The sequence below is a fragment of the Xenopus laevis genome, chromosome 8S, assembly GCF_017654675.1.
Source record: "Xenopus laevis strain J_2021 chromosome 8S, Xenopus_laevis_v10.1, whole genome shotgun sequence".
Lineage (NCBI taxonomy): Eukaryota > Metazoa > Chordata > Amphibia > Anura > Pipidae > Xenopus > Xenopus laevis.
In genome coordinates, this window is record NC_054386.1 from 90,439,715 (window position 1) to 90,466,770 (window position 27,056).

Sequence of the window (27,056 nt, forward strand, 5' to 3'; positions counted from 1 at the left end):
GAGACTATGGGAAACGAAACTCTGTAGTAGCCCATTCTTATTGCCTCTGCAGCCATGAGTGATGAATCAGTCTAACCTAGTAGCCGGTGCCCAATGAGACGTGTTCATAGGATCTCACTGGGGTCTCAGAAGATGCACAGCAAAAAAAGTCACTAAAACTTTGCAACTAACAACATTAAGCTGAACATGTTAAAACTGTTGTACAGTTTCAGTTGCACAGTACTGAATTTGCCAAGCAATTGCACTCAAAGAAACAGACCACTCAGTAGACATTTGCATTTACTCGTTTACATTTATTTAGTAAACATAATATACACCTGCTTGAAATGCTATTTTTTTTTTCCGATGGAAAGGGTGATTCATATTTATTTTAGTGCTGTTAGATCAGTGGTATTAGAACAAAATTACCAGTTTATAAACATTTGCCTTACTCGGCACACACAGCAGTGCATCTGGTAGTGTGTATAGCACCATTCATCAAGCCAATTACATACAATGCTCGTAGAGATAGTTCTAGATTGTAATAAGGCGGGTTAAGACAAAACATTTTGCTAGTAGGTATCCTTCCTCTATACTGTGTTCAGTTTCAGACCTAGGAAGAATAAAACATGTTAATACAATAAAATTTATCTCTATCTACTGTATGTGCTCCCTTAAAGGAGAAGCAAAACAAAAAGTTAAAAAACCCTTACCCCTCTACCCTACATAGACCCACCTCCCTCCTTCCCCGAGTTACCCAAGGCAAATGCCCCATACTTTTTAATTAGTCCTCGGTGTCGATTCAGGCATCAGAGTTCACGGGCACCATCTTTAGCCGTTTTGGTAATCTTCGGAATGAGACCGGTGCTCCGGCAATTTTCGTGAGGCTCGGCACATACGCAGTTGTGGCAAGATAAAAAATTGCTCCAACTGCGCATACGCCACTCTAATTCCGAAGATTACCAAAGAGAAGAAGATGGCACCCGTGAAACCCGCTAGACAGAGTCTGCATGAAAGGGTAAGTAAAGACTTAGGGGCATATGCCCGGGGTAACACGTAGGGGCAGATTTACTAAGGGTCGAATTTCGAGGGTTAAAAACCCCTCAAATTCAACCCTCGAAATAAAATCCCTCGAATTCGAATTCGAAGGATTTTAGCGCAAAACGTTTGATCAAACGATCGAACGATTCGAATGATTTGAAGTGATCGATCGAAGAATTTTTATTCGATCAAAAAAAAAACGTAGAAAAGTGCCGGGGGAAGGTCCCCATAGGCTAACACTGGACTTCTTAGGCTTAGAGACAGTACTTTGATTATCGAATGTTAAACGATTTTTACTTTGAATCGTTTGAATTTGACCAATTCGATGGTCGAAGTACTCAAAAAATGACTTCGAAATTTTTTTTATTCGAATTATTCACTCGAGCTTAGTAAATCTGCCCCTTAGTGTGGGGGGAGGGGGTCTATGTAGGGTGGGGGGGTAGGTTTTTTTTTTTTAACTTTTGGGTTTGCTTCTCCTTTAAAGACATCCAGTAGTCTCTTTTTCCTTTAAATAGTGGCTTTTAAAAAAATGCATAATATTGTTCTTGGAGATCCCTCAACTATAAATTCTAAAGCAGGTGATGACCAGCCTGTGAGTCCAATGCTTTAGCCAGGAGACATGATTGCCAAGAAATACAACCAAGAAGGGAAGCACCAGCATATAAAAATATGACCAAAGGTAAGTAGTTACCATAAAGGTTTTACCTTAAAGTGGTATGATGGTAATGGTCATCAACTTGAAACTTAAAAAACCCTACACTAGTGCAGATGTGTCTATTGTTAGATATAATTCTTACCCCATTATCATTGAGGATTCCCTTGCCTCTCATCACCATCCACCCCATGATTGGAGTCCAAAGAGGTGACACATCGTGAAACCCCCACCCCCACCTTTTATATACTTGTCAATGGCGTATTCCCATCCTATCTTAGAAGGGGACATCTCACCCCACTCATATTTCATAGAGAGCACTAAGCTAAAGATTAATCCTGACTCTTCGGCATATACAAAGCAACTAAACATCCAGAACTGGAACAAAGTACTGGAACTGTGCACCTACCTATACTTTATTTGTAAGAGTGACTTTCTGTTCCACCGCGGCCAAATCCTGCAAAGGAAAATACATATGACTAGTCAGTCTGTGTAACACTGTCAGACATTTGTACAGTATTTGACATAAGTAAATAAAATCCTTCATGCTTACCTTTTGGTCCGAACAATGCTCCATAACACGGTTGATTGCAATAAGGTTTGCCTTCATGCTGCAGAAGAAAAACCAACATTAGAACCATCTCATACTAAGCTAAGAAATGTATAAATAAATATATACAGTATATCATATTTTCAGCATCAGATGAATAACAATTCTAATTTTCAAAGCAACCTCACCCTGACACCTTTTCTTAGACATTTCCTTGGGATTTTTCCCAATGACTTTCTAGACATCTTAACCATATTATGCCACTGAATCACCTAGGTGACAGACAGGTGACCATAACGCTATTCAAAAGGCAGATTTTATTTTCATTTCTTTATCACCTGACATTGTCTATCACATGGTAATACCCTGAGCACCCCCAAACATTGCTAATGCTATAGTCCAAAGCTTTTACTATCCCTGCAACCGAGAAACGTCATTCTTACATGTGGGTTCCTATCTCCTTTAACCATCTAGTGCAGTGGTTGTCAAACTTTTTCAGTTCAAGCCCCAGTGGAAAGTCCAACCTTTGTTCAAGGTGCCCCTTAGCTCATGAAATGAGTACAGATATTGGAAAACATCTGTGTATTGATCATTTAGTCATAATTTCTAGGACAGGAAATACATATTTACCCCAAACCTCACCTTAAGTGACCTTCAAGCTGGACATTCAGGTGTAACTAAGATAGCAAATATAACATAACTAAGATAGCAAATATAACATAACTAAGACAGCAAATATAAGATAACTAAGATAACCATTCTCAAAAATTCTCACCTTAACTGGCCTTGAGGCTGAGTCCCTCACTTCCCATGCCCCATTAACTGAATAACAGATCTTGGAATCTTTGATTCTGGCATAGAAGTATCAGCATGTCATCAGAGTCTACATTTCTGGCTTGCAGTGAAGTTAGAGAGAAACCTATAGATTATGTTTCACCCAAATCTGAATATACCCTACCTCAGCATGGCTTCCCGGAGTAAGGGTCTTGCTGCACTTTTCACACTTTAGGCATGGTCTGTGCCAGTCTTTTCCCAGGGAGGATACCCTCTCGGCTGCAAGACAAGAAATGAAGGGATGAAAACTCTTTAAGCCTAGCTCTTGTACTTATCAACTTTATCAATGTATTGATTGAGCTGGGAACAAAATTTGATTGGCTGAGGACCATATCAACTCATTTATGGGTTCTGCAACTACCATCCTTCACAGCCCCATGTGTGATCAGATCATGAAACTGAGGGCCATGTTTGGAGTAGGCCCAACATGTGGCAGGCAAAAACCTGGTCATTTGGCAACCCAGTCCATAAATACAAATTTCTCAGTGTATATCCAACCATAAGTTATAGTTTTCTCTACTAAGGTGAATAATACCCGTTCTATGTGTTGTGTAAGGCAAAGAGGGGTAATGCAGATCTTCACCATGAGATACAGTATAGCCAATAATTAATGTGAAATAACTCAAATATTGTTCATTTTTCTTGCCCTCCTCCCCCACAACAAAAAAGGAGGTTTCCATATTGCCTGCATCTATACTAACCACAGCCTCTTGGACTAGTATCTTTTTAAGGCATCATTCTGAAGTATATAGTGCCATCTAAACCTACAGTTTATCAGATTTGTCAAGGGTTGAAGTGAAAATTCGAATTAAAAAAATTCGAATCTTGAGCTATTTTTTGTGCACTTTGACTAGGGAATAGTTCAAATTTGATTTGAATTTGAAAAAAAGTGAAAATTCGAATATCGAAATCTATCATGTACTTTGTCAAAGGGCATGTGGGCCCGAAACATGTTGTTTTCTATACTCCTAATGAAGGAAATTTTTGCAGCAAAGTTCTGCGCCCCCAGCCTCCTCCATTCAACTGAATTTCACTGGATTTATGTTGCCCGGGCAGGAGCACAGGAGGTGAGCATTAAGAGGACCATTCATTGGTGGCTCATCTCTCACCATCAGGTCTATGTATGTGTATGGGCAGAAGTGGTAGGTGGATAGGGGAGTTTGGAAGCTGTTTTCCACCTGAGCACAGATCAGGCAAGACCCTCCATATTCCAGAGCTAAACCAAACAGAAGATCATGCCTCTTTTATTGGCCTTTTGTAGACTATGCCCCTGAAAACCAAGAGAATAACTAAACCAGTGCACAGCATACTCAGCCCTTTAACTGCTATGCATTTTATTAGTGCCATCTGTCTGTACCATGAAACAAAGTTCAACAGCACCGTAATGTAGCACAGATAAAATATTCTATAAGTGCGTGTGTGGACAATTAACAGCAGTATTGTTGCCAATATTGCATGTTGTAAAGCAGAATGACGCAACTGGAGCATGCACAAATGACGTCCGGATAATGTTACTCTTTTTCTGCCAGTAGATAATGATGGGACAGGGTTCCCAATGCTGTAAAATATGTATTATTCCTTTACTTATTCTGTGAATGTCACCACTGCCATAATTATATACAGTCTGTTAGGATTAAATATGGGAGAATAAATTTGGCAGGCACAAATTCGTGGCAAATTTCTGTGTTTCACCGCCAGCGAATAAATACGTGAAACTGCAGCAAGAATTTGCCATTAAAAAAATCCACTGCAACAAAAAAAAAATTGGGTCAGAATAGTCGCGTGCATAAAATCGTCGCGTGTCAAAATTATTTGGACGCCAACTGACTTTTTCGCACGTATAAAAATTGTTGATTGCATAAAAATTGTTGCACGTCAAAATTAGTTTGACGCCCATTGACTTCAATGCGTTTCACAAATGTTTTGCTGTTTCTCAAATTTTTCGATAAATCTGTGCAGTTTTCGACAAAGCCAAATGCCATAGATTCTCCAATCACTAGTTAGGATACTATATGCTGTACAAAGGCTGAACTGGAAGGAGAACTACTAATAAACAACAACATTCTATGAAGGCAAGAACCAGAAGACAAAAAAAATCCAGATTTCTAAGTAGATGAATAACTTTATCCAGAGAGCATTTGAATCCTTTAGCCATTATGGGGTCTTGATGGAGTTTCCCTTCCTCTAGATAAATGTGAGCAATCACTTGAGACTTTGAACTTAACTTGCAATGTAACCCTTTAAAATCACTCCTAAGGGAGTAGCTCTCTGCTCTTAATAGAGTGTGCACAGAAATTGTGACCCATGTGACAGTTACTGAAAACCAGACAAGAGGATCTCAAGTGCAGTCAGTCATGGGCAGAAGATAAAACTGTCAACAGTTTCCTCTATGTTAATGACGATGATAATGTGATCACTAGGTATTTCCTACAGTCAATACAATTCTCATTTGTACATCCAGTCAATGGCTGTTCTATCTGGAGTAGGGATTCTAACTGGGCTCTCCATTCTCATGAACAACATATGCAGAAAGACAATATTATATTAAAAAATATGCAACAGTGCTCTGTTTATCCAAGGGCCAGTGTTTTCCGGTAAATGGAAATGCCCCAAAATGCATTTACACAATATATTCATTAATTATTTAAAATATTACTTTGATAAATTAAATTTTTTTATTCAACTTGAAATTCTTTATTTGACTTTGACCAACAATGTATTTCAGTTGGCAGATAACACCCTTGTCGCTTTAGTTGGGCCACCTGGAACAGTGAGTACTGGTGGTTGTCAACCTGAAACATTTCTGGCTAAAATACACAAGTGGACAAAATGGCCAGAGTGCCATGAAGTTGCCATTCATGGGCTTATAAAAGCTATTGACAATCTGTCTGAATGATATCTGCCTGAAAATTAACCAGATGTCTATTGGCAAGTTAAAATATCGAAATTTTGAATCTGAGTGTTAACACAGTCCTCTTTGGTCAGGTCAACCAAACATCAACCAGATTTGGCCTAGCACAGGTGAGGACAAATTGGGCACTGATAGTCTTCTTTGGTGACCTTCATAAATAAATGAGAGGATATCCAAAGGATCTAACCACATATGCCCAATTTGGTGTGAGACTTGGTTAATGCACACGAATAATGGAAAATTGTGGCTCAATCACAATCGTGAAAAATACGTTTCAAAGTGTGTCTCACCTGGCGCGAAAATGGACCCCGGTGTAAAAACCTCAGGTCTATCACGATCAGGTTTGACGGTATGAATTAGTATAAGCGATAAATATACCACACTCACTGAAGGCATCTGATGGCTCGGGTGCATCTTTTGGAGTAATACCAATGCCAAGCGGTGCCAATAAAACTTGATTGTATAGCTCCAAATAGCTAAAACCAAAGGTCCTAAAGCATTTTGTATCTAGAGATATGTAATAATAGGTACATTTTCAAACAACCGTTACTGAGAATTTAAACCACTAAAAGGGATGTGACGTAACGCGTTAGGACCTTTCTAATTATTGTTGAGACTTGGTTAAGACAATATATGACATGGTGGAACACTGCAAAAGAAGACAGGACTTCGTAGAGTGCACTGGATATAAATAAATATATATTTCACTTTAGATTTATCATTTTTATGTTACGGGGTCACTGGACTGGGGTTCCAGCCCCCTTCAACTGCAACCGGTGCAATATACAGTATCACCCTGTATTGTGTTCAGGGCCGCCATTAGAAATCACGGGGCCCCGTACAACAAAATTTTTGGGGCCCCTGGGCCCCGCCCACACTGACGACCAAGCTCCGCCCCATATCCCGCCCACATCGCAGTTAAAAGACCACACAGACATCAGCGCTAAAAAAGTAACCCCCCCCCACACAAGTTGTAAAAAGCTATTGATGGTCAGGGCCCCCTTATAAAAAAAATTGGGGCCCCAAAAAAAAAAAAATTAAAAATTTTTTTTTTTTTTAAAAACATTGGTGGCAGGGGCCCCCTGTTAAAAAAAACTTGGGGCCCCAACAAAAAAAAATGTAAAAAAAACTAAAAAATAAACAAACATTGGTGGCAGGGGCCCCCTTCTAAGTTAAAAACAAATTGGGGCCCCAAAAAAAATTTAAAAAAAAAATAATTTTTTTTTGAAAAAAAAAAAAAAACTGGTGGCAGGGGCCCCCTTACAAGTTAAAAAAATTTGGGGCCACCAAAAAGAAATTAATTTTTTTTTTTTAAAAAAAAACCCAAAAAAAAACAATGGTGGCAACGGGGCCCCTTACGAGTTAAAAAAAAATTGGGGCCCCAAAAACAAAAGTTTTAAAAAAAAGATTGGTGGCAGGGGCCTATAGAATATTAAAATAATACATTGGTGGCCAGGGGATTAAAAAAAAAAAAAACACAAACTGGTGTTCAGTAGAATTGAACTCATGGCTTCAGTACTTCAACTTCGCCTCCTTTCGTGACTTCGGGTCTTTTCACCGCTTCAGGACTTCGGCTTCGGCTGTTTTCGTGACTTCGGGTCTTTGCGCTGCTTCAGGACTTCGGCTTCGGCTGTTTTCGTGACTTCGGGTCTTTTCGGCGCTTCGTGACTTCGGCTTTTTCCGTGACTTCGGGTCTTTTCGTCGCATCGGCTTCGGCTTTTCGGCACTTCCGCATTCGGCACTGAAGAGGCAAGATGTACGGCTCGGGCGCTCGTAAGGGGGGCCCGGATCTTCAAAAAAATGCAGCGCTGCCGGGCCCCCCTTCATGCCCGGGCCCGGTACGCTTGTCCCCCCTGTCCCCCCCTGATGGCGGCCCTGATTGTGTTCTGGGAATAACATTAGCCACACAGTAGCATCAAGGTGCCAGGTGAAATAGAAGTGAATGGCTATCCTTTGGCTTTAGTCCTAACATTAATGGCATTAAAGCCAGTACAGAGCTTAGCAGGGTGCAGCCACATCCCTACAGTTACCAACTGCCCGAAGCGAACATTTATACAAGGGTTCACTTTGTTGTCAAGTTACTTACAGTATATGGGCCTCGCTAGGTGCAGCTTTTGGTGCATGCAAAACTCCAGATTCCCATTCACGGAGTGGATCTGTATCCTCCTCCTTTAATAAAGGAGTCTTACATATTTAAAATAAAACCAAATATAAATGGAGATAGGGATTAAAGGGACTTGTCTTTTCTCCAAGAAATGCAACAGCATGTGCATAAAGTTATGGGAAATACTGATTTAGGTTAGAAATATAGATATATCAAAAACAAAAGAAACAAAATCTGACGCGTTTCATGCCTACACAGCCTATGAGCACTTGTGTAGTCAAGTTAATGGTTTGCAATGTTGCTTTTTCACTTTATCAGCATTAACCATGTTTGTACTAGTTGAATGGGACCACAGTAGGGCGCCCATTCCTTCTATCCATGGCTGAGGCACTTTTTGGGTGTCTTAATAGATTTGTTTATATCCTAGGAAATATCAATGAAGTGAGCAAAGCACAAGAAGTCATGTCCAGCACCTTCTCTTGATGCAGCGTGGAACCCCCCTCCCTCTTTTTAGAACTAATAGGAGCACCAGCACCATCTGGATAAAGTGGAAATGGCCGACATGTCATGCGTCAGTAATTGAGATAGAATGAGGGAGTGAAGGGAGAATTAATGCCAACATTCCAGCAGCCGATGAGGAAAAAACAGCTTCACAGTTTATGAGCATGTCACCAAGGAATTAGGCTTTCATGTGGCTGTTATACTGCACTCCATCCTACTCACTGTTTATATATCTATTTTTCCATCCTCCCTGTATATTTTTGCTGACAGTGAGGAAGCAGGCGGCAGTTAAATACATTATAGGCTTCAGGAGAGGCTTTAGATAGTCACCCCCTCAGGCTACTATTTTCTCCAGAACTGACTTTAGGAGTTGCAAATGGAGCAACTACCCTGGGCCACTGCAGGGCTTCACAAAGCAGCCACTGTTAGATATGGGATGGCGTGTATAGTAAGAAAAGGGGTTGACAAGGGAATTACTGTGGAACATTACATAAACCAAGGCAATAAGGCATCAGGGGAGAGAGCTGGAACTGTGATAGTGAATGTGTACAGTTAGTCAAGATGCAGGCTCTATAATTAACCACTTACAGCACTGTGCATATGGAAATTCTAAGAATTTTTAAGGCATAATATTTGTGCTTGTGTTTTGTAATGTAAACAGTTAAATGAACTAACATGCTGGCCGGGGCCCAACATCTATGGAAGAAAAAGGAAATAGAGAATTCCCACCAGCTCAGTCAACTTCCTCTCTCAATCAACTCAATCTTCAGAATGACAACAGACATTATGTCCAATTTCATTTACAGAAGCAAAGATACTGCTGAAGCTTAAATAGTGCCCTAGGGAAGATTTATTAACCACATTTTAGGCTGTGTGTATATGAACTGCCTGCCCACTAACCTAACTGCCTGCCCAATAACAGAACTGCATTCAAACTAACATCATTGTTTGTATAATAACAGAACTGCCTGCACAATTACAGAACTGCAAGCACACAAAAAGAGCTACAAGCACACTATAAGAACTGCAAGCACACTAACAAAACTGTAAGCGCTCTAACAAAACTGCAAGCACACTAACAATACTGACTGCACACTTACAAAACTGCAAGCACACTAACCTGCACACTAACAGAACTGCAAGCACACTAAACTGCTAAACTGCCTGCCCACTAACAGAACTGCATTCAAACTAACATAATTATTTGGATAAGAACAGAACTGCCTGCACACTTACAGAACTGACTGCACATTACCAGAACTGCAAGCACACTAACAGAACTGCAAGCACTCTAACAAAGCTGCAAGCACACTAACAGAACTGCAAGCACATTAACAAAACTGCAAGCACACTAAACACTGCAAGCACACTAACAAAACTGACTGCACATTAAGGGGCCCATTCACTAAGTTCGAGTGAAGGAATAGAGGAAAAAAAACTTCGAATTTCGAAGTGTTTTTTTTGGCTACTTCGACCATCGAATGGGCTACTTCGACCTTCGACTACGACTTCGAATGGAATGATTCGAACTAAAAATCGTTCGACTATTCGACCATTCGATAGTCGAAGTACTGTCTCTTTAAGAAAAAACTTCGACCCCCTAGTTCGCCACCTAAAAGCTACCGAAGACAATGTTAGCCTATGGGGAAGGTCCCCATAGGCTTTCCAAGTTTTTTCTGATCGAAGGATAATCCTTCGATCGATGGATTAAAATCCTTTGAATCGATCAAACGATTATTCCTTCGATCGATTTGCGCAAAATCCTTCAACTTTGATATAATTTGAAGGATTTTAATTTGCCAGTCAAATATCGAGGGTTAATTAACCCTCGATATTCGACCCTTAATACATCTGCCCCTAACAGAACTGCAAGCACACTAAAAGAACTGCAAGCACTCTAACAAAACTGCAAGTACACTAACAAAACTGTAAGCACACTTACAGAACTGCAAGCACATTAAAGGGATCCTGTCATCGGAAAACATGTTTTTTTCAAAACGCATCAGTTAATAGTGCTACTCCAGCAGAATTCTGCACTGAATCCATTTCTCAAAAGAGCAAACAGATTTCTTTATATTCAATTTTGAAATCTGACATGGGGCTAGACATATTGTCAATTTCCCAGCTGCCCCTGGTCATGTGACTTGTGCCTGCACTTTAGGAGAGAAATGCTTTCTGGCAGGCTGCTGTTTTCCTTCTCAATGTAACTGAAAGAGTCTCAGTGGGACATGGGTTTTTACTATTGAGTGTTGTTCTTAGATCTACCAGGCAGCTGTTATCTTGTGTTAAGGAGCTGCTATCTGGTTACCTTCCCATTGTTCTTTTGTTTTTGTTTTTGCTGGGGGGGGGGAGGGAGGGGGGGTGATATCACTCTAACTTGCAGTACAGCAGTAAAGAGTGATTGAAGTTTATCAGAGTCACATGACTTGGGGCAGCTGGGAAATTGACACTATGTCTAGCCCCATGTCAGATTTCAAAATTGAATATAAAAAAATCTGTTTGCTCTTTTGAGAAATGAATTTCAGTGCAGAAATCTGCTGGAGCAGCACTATTAACTGATTCATTTTGGAAAAAAATTTTTTCTCGTATGACAGTATCCCATACAAACAAATAAATGTCACAATATAAGGCTGATTAGTAATTAATACAGATAATTACTACATGACAGCACAGAAACCAGTGCAATTAGCATCAGAATTTAATAATCAGCAAACCTGTAGCATCAGCTTATATTACAGACCAACCTCATTTTCTGCTGGATAATTAGTGACGAACCCTAAGCTTAGCTTCTCAACAGCTGCTCAGAGCCCACTATTGACAAGCTGAAACTTTATGCCGGAGCAATAAGTTCAGTATATAAACAATGGCATTTTTTAGCTATATTAATTTTTATGGTTCAGTTCTCCTTTAAGTGGGCAGGCTTCAACCAAACTGTACCTAGAGTATTAGAAGAGTCAGCTGTAGCCAATAAGAGCATTTACGCAGTTGATTGGGCAGACTTTGACTACTCTAAAGGAAGACCCATCTATAACCAATAAAAACATCCAAGTCAACATCAAGGGCAGACTCAGAAAGAACATTTGAGCAATGACAAAGGCAGACCCAACTCTAGCCAATACAAGTATTTGATCACAAAGAAAGTAGAACCAACAAGAACATCTGAGCCATCACAAAGGGCAACCCCAACTACAGCCAATTAGAACTTCTGAGCAAGCATAATGGCAGACCCATCTGGAGGCAATTTGAAGATCTGAGCAATCACATGGGTAGACCCAACTGTATCCATATTAATAACAGCAATACTAATTGTTGAAAGGAAGAATGCATGGGGCAAATTCACTAACCTCCAGAAATTCACCAGCGACGGCTTCGCTCACATCGCAAGGCGTAGATTCGCCAGGACAACGCTAATTCACTAAAACCCGAAGTTTCGTCCAGCCCGCTGAACGCTGGCGAAGTTGTGCTAGCATTATTGCTGCAAGCAAAGCGAAGTTGCGCTAGCATTGACTCATTTGCATACAGCGGGAAGTTAAAGTTACATGGACGCATATGTTGCAGCCAATACATTACACTACACAAGTCCAGGGAACATTAATAAAATAAAGTTGTTATATTGCCCTACACATGAGCCCAGTGTATAGTTTATGTGCCATATGTTAGGAAATGTAGGGGGGAAGCCGGGTACCCCAGAAATAATTTACGATCTTTTGCAGCCTATCACCCTGAAAAATGAAAAGTCGCCAGCGTTTTTTGAGGAAGTCCTATCTACTCTATTGCACTTCGCCTGGTCTGAGGTGGCGAAGGCAAGTCTGGCGCAAGAGGTAATGTTCAGTAAAATCCGCATCTTAGTGATTTCGCGAAGTAACGCTCTTTCGCCAGAGTGAAACTTCGCGTGGTGTAAGAGTGCGAAGTGGTGCTAGAGTCTATCTTCTTCGCTAGCAAAGTTACGCCATCGTCCATTAGTAAATCGGCGAAGCCCCGAAAAAATTCACCAGCGTTAGTCACTTCGCCCCTTTAGTAAATTTGCCCCTTAGTGTTAACTGGTATATTGGTCCTTTAGCTGTAGGATCCATGTATCTTACACGGAAATAAATAGTCCATAAAAGGGTGTTAGTTCCATAGTTCCAAGGCGTACAAGAAATTATTTTTCTGCTTATTTTACCTTTATAAAGGCAAGTGGGAGCTGCCATGTTGTTTGATACATCATAGCGCTCGCCATATCAATATGCACACAGTAAGCTATATGGTTGAACTTAACTGCCTTGCTTAACATGGATGGATTAGCCCTAGTGCCTCAGTTCTAACTCTCGGTCCTGCTCATGCAAATAAATAGCACCCACAAACCGGCCAGCGCGGGGGGCCGCATCACAGTCTGTGCTTTCCCGTTTTAGCCCCACTCTGAAAAAAACATTTTCGTTGAGGTTTGAAACTCAGCTCTGCGATAAACAATCTTTTCCCAAGGGTAAAAAAGGCAAAGAAAATATCATTTACCATCTTTGCAAGAACCAAAGCTGGCCTGTCATTTATTCTATAAATAAAGGTGCACAACAGAAAGTCGCTGGAATTGGTTCTCATAAATATGTCTCATAAATATCTAAAAATATTAAAAAAATCAAAAACAATATGGTCATGTTGGTTTTTAGAATTTTTTTTTAAAAAAAAAATAAGCACAAAAAATAAGCACAAAAAACAAGCACAGAGATCAGCATTTTTTAAACTATGTTTACGCCAACACAAAATTTTAGATATTTATGGGACAGTTATTTCTTTATATATTGAATGTCGCTGGTATTCAGCCTTTTGATGGGTTACATTTTGCACATGATGTCACAGGCACTGTGAGTGCGGCTACTTCGACCAATATATATATAGCTAGTATACTGTATATAGTGAATAAAGTACCCCCTCTTGTAAAATATAAGGATATTATAAGTTACCGAGGAGTTTCATGACCATATAAAGACACAAGGCCGAAGGCCGAGTGTTTTTTTACAGGTTGTGGAACTCCGAGGTGACTTCTAATATCCTTATATTTTGCAACAGGGGGTACGTTATTTATTATAATACACAAGTTTCAGTGAGTCATGTGACAGAAATGACATCAGATCTCACTGTTTATAACTCACCGTTTATAACTGATGACATCAGAACTCACCGTTTATAAGGATATAATTTACAAGATATTCCTGGCTTTTGTGTATTATATATATATATATATATATATAATATATATATATATATATATATATATATATATATATATATAGATATATATATAGATATATATATAGATATATATATAACAAACAAGGGAAAGTTGTATTTGTCTATATATATATATATATATATATATATATATATATATATATATATATATATATATATATATATATATATATATATATATATATATATATATATATATGTATACTAGCTGCAGCACACCCTCTGTCTCAAAAATGTGAACAAAAATGATATGCCAAATGAGTCACAGAAAGACAAGTCTAATTGTGAGATGTCATTTACCCCCCACCTGATTCCAAAGTCCCTAGGCTCCTGTGTGGACATTGTGTGAAGCTCTTGGAGTGCTGGCAGTGTACTAGTTACTCATTACTTCATACCAGGGAACACCCTTGGCTGCTCCTACCTGCCCTTCCATGTTTACCTTTGCAAGCAATAAATCAAAGTGATGCATCGGATTTGACATTCTAGACAATAGTTATTGCATTAATCACTGTCTGTCCCCCCTCCCACTTCTCTCCATTTCTCATAAAGTACACAGTGCAAAGCTGTCAACACATTCTTAAAAGGTCTCTTTATCCTATCATTGTAACTGCTGATTAGTACTTATTACAGAATAATATCTACGCTTAGGGTAGTTTTAGGGTATCCCTCTGCACTGGATACAAAATATTCATTCATGTCCCCTGTGCCTGAGCTGCCGCCATGTCTCCAAGGCCACACCTCCTGCATCACTAGGACATCCCCCTGGCAGGGTAACACTAGAATATTGTTATAGCTGCAGCTTAAGACAATGACAGCTTAAGTCCTAAAATAAAAAAATTTCATTTAGACACTAAAGTACAAGAACAGAATTTCTGGGTGCACAGAAGGGAGTGAGAGCTGATTTTTTGCTTGTCCCAGAGAAGCATCAGATTTATTTGTTGCCTTCTATACTTCAGTCCTGTCTATAGTCAGCAACTAGGAACTCTCTGCTGCAGTGTCTATAAATGGTATTGCTAAAGCTACTCATACATACAAATGCAAATACAGAGAAACAATATTCCATGTACACAATAAACCCCCCCCATATACACCATGCACACTACATACAGATGGATCACATTTTATTGGTACTCATGAGACTCCCATGCATTTTCACTGGAGCCTTGAAATGAGTGCATGCTTGTGGGGCAAATAAGATAAATAGCAGATAAATAGCAAAGGGGCAATGACTGGATGGAGGTACTAACAGCACTGGCCAAAGGGGCTCCATGAGTGAGTTACAGAATGAGTTACTGAGTGAGTTACTGAGTTAGCTACTGAATGAGTGAGTGAGTTACTAAGTGAGTTACTGCATGAGTTACTGAAAAAGTGAGTTACTGAATGAGTTACTAAGTGAGTTACTGAGTTAGCTACTGAATAAGTGAGTTACTGAGTAAGTTACTGCATGAGTTACTGAATGAGTGAGTTACTGAATGAGTGAGTTACTAAATGAGCGAGTTACTGAATGTGTGAGTTACTGAGTGAGTTACACATTGAGTTACTGGATGGGTGAGTTACTGAGTGAGTTACTGAGTGAGGAAGTTATTGAGTGAGTGAGTTACAGAAGTAAGTTACAGAATGAGTTACTGGATGAGTAAGTTATTGAGTGAATAAGTGAGTTACTAAATGAGTGGTTAAAGAAGTTTCAGAGTTAGTCAGTGGTGCAGTTTCAGAGTTAGTCACAGTGGTGAAATGAGTTGCTGAGTTAGTGAATAAGTGGAATAGGAAGAATAGGGGAACCATAGAGTTCTGAATGGGAGTAGAACTGGCAGGTGCCTGACTACACACAGTGAGTAGAAACACGGGTGCGGTTTGTGTGCTTACTTTGAAGTTTCACAGCTCCCGGCTCTCTGTGCTGTCAGTCATTTTTAAACAGTAGTTTCTCACCATACACAGAATAACAAGTCGGAGCAACACTCTTTTCTCTCAGGTCCATTTTTTCTCAGACAAACAGAATTCCTTTGCCAAGCAGAGCAATGAAGGGGGATAACAATGCATCACCTTCATAGAAGCTCTTGCTCCTTCATAAAGCTGTGCATGTGCAGGGTCCTGCATACTTAGTTATAATATACCTTTTCTTATCCACATTAATTTGCTTTATGGGTCAAAGACATCACACATGTTTTATTTCCAGGAGTGACCATACAAGACCCCACTAATCCAGAACTGCAGAGGTGTAGGAGGAGGAGGAGGAGGAGGGAAATTAGAAAAGCTCCCTTGTTGCCTACAGATCATGGTATAGAGCAGTGATCCCCAACCAGTAGCTCGTGAGAAACATGTTGCTCTCCAACCCCTTGGATGTTGCTCTCAGGGTCCTCAAAGCACGTGATTATTTTTGAATTTCAAGCTTGAAAGCAAGTTTTAATTGCATAAAAACTAAGTATAGTGCCAAGTAGAGCCTCTTGTAGGCTGCCACTCCACATAAGGGCTACCAAATAGCCCATCACATCCATTATTTGGCACCCCAAGGGACTTTTTCATGCTTGTGTTGCTCCCCAACTCTTTTTATATTTGAATGTGGCTCACGGTTTAAAAAGGTTGGGGACCCCTGGTATAGAGTAAGGCTGTAACTAGTGTGTGTAGTAAGTAAGAGGGATGAAGGTGCTGTAAGCAGGGGCTTGTGTGTAACTGCAGTAGAAGTCTCTGTTTAGAACTTTGGCCAAATAAAGTCTGAGATCAGATCTGGATTAGACCCATCTGTGATCCAGCCTATATTTAGCTAGAGGGCTTTATAGAAAGATGTTCTACAGGTTCACAATGTAAAAAATGCCTAGAATGCTGCAATGGAATCTCATTTACCCCACACATCATAAACATTGGCTGTGCATGAGTGTAAGGAAACTGTGCATCACCAGGGGCAAGTACACCCCGCAGCGAAGGAACAATAAGTTAGTAACTCCAGCAATGCAGAATAGTTGCTCTATACACATTCACCAGCCTCATTTTACAATTGCACATATATTATAGCCCCTTATAAACCAAAGTCCAACCTGCACACTACAACTCCCAGCAAGCTGTAAGTACGGAATGGGCTGCAGATCTTTCTCTTTGACATTTATATCCCCTGCTGAAATATTCATTACAAGAGAATTTAGTAAACACAACTGAATGATCGTTCTTGTTTAAATTCTGGAGCCAACTATGTTATTCCTTTTTCATACATAGAAAACTGTTGGCGAAAGGCAGATGCACAACTAAACACTTCACTGGTGCAAGAGTTAGTAGAGTAAGAGTAGTGATGATACATAGAGAGAGGGTTGGGGCAGGCAGGGTGCTTACCAAAGTAGACTTCTTTCTGGCACTTGGGACACTTGGGCATGTTGCTGGTGCTGATGCTGAGCTGACTTGCAGTGCAGTGTGTGTGAGTGCAGAGCTGTCTGGCCCCAGACTTTCACACTGTGCTGGGAGCGACCACTGGGAGGGGAGAGGGGAAGGTGCTTTGCACACGGGTTGAGGCAGAGGGGAGAGGCAGATAGGCAATGTTCGTAAGTCATAGACGCAATATTATTAACCCTTCCCAGGCAGCCACCCTCTAAAAATCAGTATGATAGAAATATGCACTATGGATAGTAGTGCTTCTGAGTGGCAGAACTATTTACCTGTGTATCCAAAGGTCTGTGTTTTGGGGGTGCAAGCAAAGACAGCTATAGGGCCCTGCAGAGCAGCAGCTTTATGTAAACAATACTGATTCCACACACTCACTGTGTCATTCATGCTTTATAACATGCAATACCCTGGTTCCTGCTGAACTACAACTCACATAATCCCCTTTAACTGGGAGAGAAAGAGGAAGGTTGGATGTTGGGCCCAGCGTCAGAATGAAAGAATCCTGCTTTTATTTAACTACAACTCCCAGCAGCCCAGACAGCCTCCAGCTTCTTTCTAATAGTGAGTTACTGATTAAGTTACTGAACGAGGGAGTTACTAAGTGAGTTACTGAGTGAGTTACTGAGTGAGATACTGAACGAGTGAGTTACTGAGTAAGTAAGTTACTGAGTGAGTTACTGAGGGAGTGAGTTACTGAGTAAGTAAGCTACTGAGTGAGATATTGGATGAGTGAGTTACTGAGTGAGTGAGTTTCTGAATTGAGTGACTGAGCTACTGAGAGAGTGAGTTACTGAGTGAGTTACTGAATGAGTGAGTTACTGAACAATTGAGTTGCTGAGTGAGTAAGTTACTGAGTGAGATATTGGATGAGTGAGTTACTGAAGTGAGTGAGTTACTGAATTGATGAGTTACTGAGTGACTGAGTGACTGAGTTACTGAGAGAGTTAATGAGTGAGTTACTGAGTAAGTTACTGAGTGAGTTACTGAATGAGTGAGTTACTGAGTAAGTTACTGAGTGAGTTACTGAGTGAGTTACTGAATGAGTGAGTTACTGAATGAGTGAATGAGTGAGTTACTAAGTAAGTTACTGAGTGAGTTACTGGGGCTCATTTATCAACATTGGGCAAATTTGCCCATGGGCAGTTACCTACAGCAACCGATCAGTGATTAGCTTTTTAAAGCCAGCTGAAAGTAGAACAATGCATGCAGCAATCTGATTGGTTGCCTTGGGTTACTGCCCATGGGCAAATTTGCCCAGTGTTGATAAATGACCCCTACTGAGTGAGTTACTGAGTGAGTGAGTTACTGAGTTACTGAGTGAGATATTGGATGAGTGAGTTACTGAGTGAGTGAGTTATAATAATTCATGCTTTATAACATGCAACACCCTGGTTCCTGTTGAACTACAACTCACATAATCCCCTGTAGGGATGTCGCGGACTGTTCGCCTGCGAACTAATTCGCGCGAACATCGACTGTTCGCGTCCGCCGAATGTTCGCGAACGTCGCGCGACGGTTCGCACATTTGGGTTCGCCTTAGCTGGCGCTTATTTTTGACCTCTCACCCCAGAACCAGCAGATACATGGCAGCCAATCAGGAAGCTCTCCCTCCTGGACCACCCCCACACCCCCTGGACCACTCCCCTTCCATATATAAACTGAAGCCCTGCAGCGTTTTTTCATTCTGCCTGTGTGTGCTTGGAAGAGCTAGTGTAGGGAGAGAGCTGGTTAGTGATTTGAGGAACAGTTGATAGTAACTTTGCTGGCTAGTAATCTACTTGATAACTGCTCTGTATTGTAGGGACAGAACTCTGCAGGGATTTGAGGGACATTTTAGGTTAGGTAGCTTTGCTGGCTAGTAATCTACCTTCTACTGCAGTGCTCTGTATGTAGCTGCTGTGGGCACTGCTGCTGATCTCTCATCTGCTGACTGCTGCCTGTAACCCAATAGTCCTTGTAAGGACTGCTTTTATTTTCTTTTTTGTTTTTTTACTTTGCTACTATAAGAGCCCAGTGCTATTAGTCTAGGCTGTGTTGGGAGTGGGACTGGTGTGCTGCTCCTCCTAGTAGTTCACCACTACCAGCACCAACCAGAGTCAAAATTGTTACAAAGTATCTTATTTGCACCTGTTAGCTGTTCTGAGCTCTTTGCCAAAAGCTAATTAAGTTAGCTGTTCAGTTCAGAGAAAAGAGGACTTTCCAGTACAAAAGAGGGACAGGGGTTGAGTGGTCAAAAGAGGGACAGTTGGGAGGTATGCAAGTGCCACCTAGCTGTGTGAGCTTTTCACATTCTGTCTAAATAACAATAATAATTCTGTGTCCGTAACATCACCTGAGTGATACAGCAGCAATAATATATTGTAATATATAATATCCGTATCCACTACTGTATACGTTGCCCTTGCAGGCATTGTTTTGCCCAGTCTTTAACCAAGTGCCACCTCGCTGTGTGAGCTTTTTCACATTCCGTGTCCAGAAACATCACCTGAGTGACGTAGTGTGATTTCTGCCCTTTACAGCACAAAACGCAGCGCTGTGTCAACAATGTATTTTCAGATACATTTTTGCCCTTGATCCCCCTCTGGCATGCCACTGTCCAGGTCGTTGCACCCTTTAAACAACTTTAAAATCATTTTTCTGGCCAGAAATGTCTTTTCTAGCTTTTAAAATTCGCCTTCCAATTGAAGTCTATGGGGTTCGCGACGTTCGCGAACCGTTCACATTTTTGACGCAAGTTCGCGAATATGTTCGCGAACATTTTTTCCGCCGTTCGCTACATCCCTAATCCCCTGTAACTTGAAGAGAAAGAGGAAGGTTGGATGTTGGACCCAGCGTCAGAATGAAAGAATCCTGTTTTTATTTAACTACAACTCCCAGCAGCCCCCGACAGCCTCCAGCTTCTAATATATTAAACACACGCAGGCAGTGCCCCAGAAGAACAAGGAAGAGACCGGGCAGGAAGGAAAGGAAACTTAATTCTAAGTACAGGAAAAATAAACACATTTCCCAACACGCAGGCTAATGGACGTCTGGCCCTTCATATATTTACATACGTCGGCACAAGCACTGTGTCAATGACAAAAGTGATGTTTACAGTGAGATTACGGGCCCAGCTATTCTTGCCGTATCTCACAGGGGGCTACAGGCAAACGCCAGGCTTATGTTTCTCACAAACAGTTGAGTAACTCGCTGTCAGTTTCAGAAGCTCAGTGATCCACTATCAACTGTTCTGTATGCGTGTTGCTAGGATACCAAGAGACAACACTCTATGACAGGATCCTGGCTCTGGTGCAGGAGGAACTGTTCCGACAGTATTACTGGAGATAAAACATTGGGTGTAGCAAGCCACATCATGCCCACTGTATTCCCAGCAATGTGAATAGGATTCAACTTTATCTATTCACTATGAAGGGCAGAATTGATATGTTGTGGGATTGCATTGAGGCCTTTCCCCATCCTGTGCCCTTATTCACAGTGCCCTGCCCTCTATAAGGTTGTCAAATGTAAGGCTATCAGAAGCCAGTCAGTGAGTTTGATGATTTCTGTTAACTGTAAATTATATCCTTATAAACAGTGTGTTATGACATCAGAACACACCGTTTATAACTTAAAGAGGACCCGTCACCCAAAAAAATTATTCCAAATCCTATTTTATCATTTTAGTCAAGCCAAATTAACTTTAATTACACTGTATAAATTATTTGAATTATTTAAATCTTTTTTTTAGATTTCCTGTTTATTTTGAATAGGACGTTTATTATACAGCTTTTTATGTCTGGGTGACAGGTCCACTTTAAAGGAAAAGGAAAGTCTTTTAACCAAAAGTTAGGCACCCCCAAGTGATCGCATGCAATCACCCGAAACCAATGCACCTATCAGAAAATTGCACCAGAATTCTTCCAGTGAGCACCATGGAGCGATCATCTGCTGGCTTCTTCTTTCTTCAAATTTTTCTGGGGCAGACGCATGCGCAGTAGAACTAAATAGCAACTTTTTCATTAAAGTTTGGCTTTTCACTCTACTGTGCATGTGCACCCTCAAAAAAAAAGAAGAAGCCGGAAGACGATCGATCCATGGTGCTCGCTGGAAGAATCCTGGGCCGGTGCAGTTTTCGCCTAACAGGTGTATTGGCCCTGGGTTTCAGGTAAGTACATGCGATCACTTGGTGGTGCCTAACTTTTGGCACCCCCAAGTAAAAAGACTTTTCCTTCTCCTTTAAATAGACAGATACAAAGCATTGCTATAGAAGCTGCACTCAGGGTTGGTAGTATAGGACACAACTACCTCCACCCCTCATGCCTACAGCCTGCACCCTGAAAACACACCCACTGCCATCCCCTCAGGACTCATGCTTTTATATGGTCATGTAAAGGTGGCAATATCCCCACATTGAGGTGGCCAATATTGGGCTGATCCGATCGTGGGCCCTAGGGCCCAACGATCACATCATAATGCTGCCAATATGGGCGGTCGGATCGCGGGACCATATCTACGTAGAGATGCAGCCGCGATCCAACGGAATTTTTAACCCTGCCAGATATCGATCTGAGAAGCCCGTCTGAGGGCCCCACACACAGACCAATAAGCTGCTGACTCGTGTATGGCCACCTTAACTCTTTTTTGACTTGTATATCTTTATGAATTAAATTAGGAGGCACATTATCCACTATATACTGCACAAGTTTCAATAGCTACTGTATTTTACACAAGCAACAGCACTAATCGCTGTTTACTGTAAAAGTATATATTTTATAGGTTTTTCATTCTTGTGTATTATAAATAAAACACCGCCTATTAACCTTTTAACTGCTGCAGACTGTGTTGCACATTACAGTATGCGATCCCCATGGGAAAACAGTAAGCCTAAAAATGTAGAATGTTCCCTGCCTGCTGGTCACTAATTTTAGTGTGAAATATGCAGATTCTATGCTGTTGGCTGGCAGTTAAATGGTTAACCCTTTTCTGGGGCAGAACGTGTTACAGTTTTAGGGTCTCTGCTGCTTTACCACTTAAACCGCCATAGACCTAAGTGGGGTCACATGTTTGCCCACATCTGGTTACCCATAGCAACCAAGCATATGTTTGTTTAAGACTGTGGCTTGGTTGCTATGGGTTACTAGACTTAAAGCCTGTTTCTCTGTAAAGCCATAGAATGGTATTGATGGCTTGTTTCTTAAATCCTGACGGGTACAAAACCAAAACCATTTAGCCGTGTCCATGTCTGGCAGGGAAATTAGTAAGTGGGACAAATATCATTCAATATTACATCTTATAAATAAGCCTGGGTTACCACTGGGAATATCATTTCTGCAGCTCCGAAACAGAAAGAGAATCTCTAAAGCATATTGTATTACTTACTGTTCTATATATTTAACGTACTGTAAATGTGCCAGTACCCGAGAGACTTGTGGTCAAGTTTGAGGCTTGTTGGAGGTGAACAGCAAGACAGCTTGTCTGAAGCCTCATCCCACTGACGGGCGTAACAAGTGGTAAAGATTCTTTTTGTCCATCCAGCCTGCCAGATTAATCCAACAAGGCTTTGTAACAGTTAACCTTTATATCCATACAGTGGCGTAAATAGATGTAACTGGGCCCCACAGCAAATTCACTTTAGGGCCCCCAACATATCCAGAGGTTGTTCTGTTTTGCCAATATATATTGAAATAGTTTATTAATAAGGGCATCACGGGCCACCTATACCTCCTGCGCCCCACCTGCAGCCGCAGGGTCTGCTTCCTCTGTACTTACAACCCTGTATCCATATTCCATTCCTCCTACTGAGACTCCTGCCAGCAGTAGCCTTTCTTAAACAATATATTTATATTTTTTTTCTTATTATTAATGAATTAAATAGGAATTACTGTATTTGAATTCCTCTTACCATTACCCTAGCTTTCAATAATGGTGTTATTGACACAGCCTGACATTTGTCTTGATGAAGCCATTGATCAGACCGGCCACAAGCTTCCTTATAATTTACTATACTGTAACTCCTGTTGTGTTTAAATGTCCTTATAAAAAACAATTGGAAGTGATTTAACAGCCCAATGTAAAAAAGTGCAGTGGCTGGTCTTTTCCTTCTATAGCCGAAACTTTTTGTGCCCATTGAACCCAAAAGTGGTTGCTACCATCTACCACCCTTCTCAGTATTTTGACACTCCTAGGGGCCGATTCACTAAATTCGAGTGAAGGATTCGAAGTAAAAAAACTTCGAATTTCGAAGTATTTTTTGGGCTCCATCGACCATCGAATGGGCTACTTCGACCTTCGACTACGACTTTGAATCGAAGGATTCGAAGTAAAAATCGTTCGACTATTCGACCATTCGATAGTCGAAGTACTGTCTCTTTAAAAAAAACTTCGACCCCCTAGTTCGGCAGCTAAAAGCTACCGAACTCAATGTTAGCCTATGGGGAAGGTCCCCATAGGCGTTCCTAAGTTTTTTTGATCAAAGGATATTCCTTCGATCGTTGGATTAAAATCCTTCGAATCGTTCGATTCGAAGGATTTAATCGTTCGATCGAAGGAATAATCCTTCGTTCGTACGATCGCAGTATTTGCGATAAATCCTTCGACTTCGATATTCGAAGTCGAAGGATTTCAATTCCTAGTCGAATATCGAGGGTTAATTAACCCTCGATATTCGACCCTTAATGAATCAGCCCCCTAGTATTTATATTCTAGTCTAGAGGATGTAGGTGAGTATGGCTGTTTGACGCATCTATAGATAGAGACATGAACTCAACAAAATGAAGATCTGTTCTTCGGCCTCTGACCTCTGGTCCCTTGTCTCTCCCTACCTGTCAATTTATATTTTATTACAGTCATCGTCATTGCAGTATATTGCTCTGACATTGATTGTTTATTGTTTGGCACTAGAGATGGGCGAATTTGGGGCATTTTGCTTCTCCGAAAAACTTGCGAATTTCCCGCAAGTTTTTTTAATTTATTCACCGGCGACGAATCGCGGGAATTCACCGCAAATTCACGCCTGGCGAATAAATTCGCCCATCACTATTTGGCACTAGATGCTGTCAGAAGGTATGCGACAACTGTTTGTCTTGAATATATATATATATATATATATAAAATACAAAAAATACACCGCACTCCAGGGGCTTGTGAAAATGCAAAAAGATGTGGTTTATTCAATGAATAAACCACATCTTTTTGCATTTTCACAAGCCCCTGGAGTGCGGTGTATTTTTTGTATTATGTGATTATTCCTCACCTGCACCCGGGCAGATGTTATTTGGTTTTGTGTGCACCATTCCATCTAGTTTTCTATATATATATATATATATACAGTAGGGTACTATACACTTACTTCTGATATGCAACAGAGCGGTTTGGTTGCTTGGCATCTAGTGATGGGCGAATTTGCGCGATTCGCCGCCAGCGAATAAATTTGCAAAATTCGAAAAAACATTTTCCGCTGCGTCGTAAAAAACGGCCGCCAGCATCAAAAAAACGGGCGCCGGCCCAAAAACGAGATGCCGGCGCCATTTTGCGAATTTTTCGCCATTTCGTGAATTTCGCGCGAAATTTGCGAATTTTCCGGCGAAGTGAAACGGCGCAAATTCGCCCATCACTATTGGCATCTACATTTTTTTGATAAGTGATAAACTATCAGGGTTGTTGTAGTTCAGGGATCTATGAGTACTGCAGTGGTTGTGTCAGTGCCTTTTCTCAGAGAAGAATCATATACTTTAATTATAGGTGGCTTTAGTATCCATACATTCAACCTTAGTGAGATACCATCACCATTTATACCAATATACAAAGTACAGAGATCTGTGGGTTTTTTTTTTTGCTCTACTACATGGAACTACTAAAACTAATAGAAATGATCAGTGCCCTTCCCACACCAAGTGACCGGTGTGCAGAAACCCCCATAGGTTAATTAAATTCCTCATAAAGAAATATCCAAAACAGGGTAAATGAACCATGTCACGTGAGTGAAAATATGGGCAGATGCATTTTGACAGCTGAAAGGTATTATAAGGCTGATAATAAAATGAATAAAAGAAGTCAAGGAATAAAGACCGCCTGTATATTAACTTGGTCACTAGGAGTGTGCACTTTACTTGAGACAGTATGAAGGAAAAGCCAGAAGAAGACTTACCTGATCCTTGATATTTAGGCACTAAACCAGAGGTGTTGTACTTTTTTGGCTCAAGTCAAAGCATTTAATACACCCAACTTTCTTGTACTGGTAGATTGTATAAAAAAGAATAACTGGCAAACTAAAACCAATATGATACTCAAAAAAAAAGCTTGTCCACCAGAGGAAAATTCTACTACTTTATTTTCACTTGTATGGGAATTTTAGAAACGTATTTATGGAAGAGTGAGCTCTCGCTTTTATGCACCTATAAATCTCATGGAATGTAATAGAGAGGTGGAATTTCTCTCTGAACTATAGAGGTGTGACTTAACTCATTGAGATCTATAGAAGTTGCAGTACTGGAAAAGATTGCGGAATCTTGACCCTTCCACAGTTCCACCATGATCAGCCAAGGTAGCACAGTGCAAATAAATGTAAGCTAGGGAAACACAAAAGAGAATGTGATGATGTTCAAGTTAGGGGACTGTTTTTTTACCGGGTATTGTATGGATATTCTCCCCAAGTTATCTTTCCTCCTACAATGCAAGCAGTCCACTTCGAAGGTCCAACCTTAGGCCAGTAAAGCCTTTAAGTTCACAACAAGCTTACAGATTTAGGAAAACATCTAGGCCAGCAAATAAATGTTCATTGCAAATATCACCACAATTGACCCTCAAAGCTGGGTTACAGATGTACTTGGAAGAGCAAATAGGTACAATAATAGATGTTGAAAGCTCAGCCAAATTGGCCTTCAGGTTGAGCCTCCACTGCCTCTGCTTCAGCTTCCATGAATCAATGTGGTAGGTTAACTGGGACCTACTGAATGAGGTTATTGCTGAGCCTCAAAACCTGAGCTTTATAAGTGAGTTTCTGGAAACGTGTGCTGGTATTTTTAAATGCACGGACTAGATCTTTTGAGAAGCTAAAGAAAACTCCCCTGCTAATAAATAGACCTTAGATTGTAAGCTCTGCTGGAGCAGGGGTTGATGCGAGTGATTACACATTCTAATTAAAAATCATTAATATTTGGGAGTAATATAAATACATAGTTCTTACAAAGTCCTTCCTTATCTAATACTACAATTGAAATGATGAATGTTTTTAGAGCAAATTATGGTGCAATTAAAGACAAACAAGCCAACATCCAGCTTGATAACATAATATAGTCCTGCCGTATACAAATAAAGGCCTGGCCTCTGCTCACTATGGGATCATCCTATTTTAAGACATCAGTTTATTAGATTTAAGTTCTCACAATGCCATCCTATTTTTACTGCTCCTTTGCAAACTCATTCAAAATATTTCTCAGCAGTAAAACCCTAATATTACAATTATTTCAGCTTATTTACCAGTCATTTCAGTACTGCGCATGTAAAATAGTTTTATTGCACTGTGTTCGCTTTCAGTGCTGCCGTACTCAGCCTTTTATCTACTCTTGATAAAGCCATGGCCAGCCTATTGTGTGCAATGGATAATATAAATAATATATATGTGCACAAAGTACAAATATTTTTTTGGACTTTGCAACTTCACCCTGCTCCCTTGGATTAGCTCCCACCACCCATAGATGCAGCTATTTGGAACCCTATGATGGAGCGCAATGAGTATGTCTTAACTGTACTGTATGTCTTGCTCTAAATGTTTTAATACAGTTCAAGCCCCAGAGAACAGCTTGCACCTATTACAGGCCCAAGTGTTTTGTGTATGAGCCCTGAAGCCTTCAACCATGGTTAATGAGGCCTAAAGTCAACTTTATGGTGCAGAAATGTTGCTAAAACATTTGCA

General features: G+C 40.6%; 1 protein-coding gene across 1 annotated transcript; it reads right to left on the reverse strand.

The window, feature by feature from the left end:
• Window positions 1-275: 275 nt before the first annotated feature.
• On the reverse strand, window positions 276-17,237 carry crip1.S (cysteine-rich protein 1 (intestinal) S homeolog). Its single transcript, NM_001093834.1, is given in 5 exon segments — window positions 276-592; window positions 2,082-2,129; window positions 2,226-2,283; window positions 3,181-3,275; window positions 17,117-17,237. Coding segments are annotated over 4 exon segments (234 nt in total). The 5' UTR covers window positions 17,157-17,237; the 3' UTR covers window positions 276-592; window positions 2,082-2,088.
• Window positions 17,238-27,056: the final 9,819 nt, after the last annotated feature.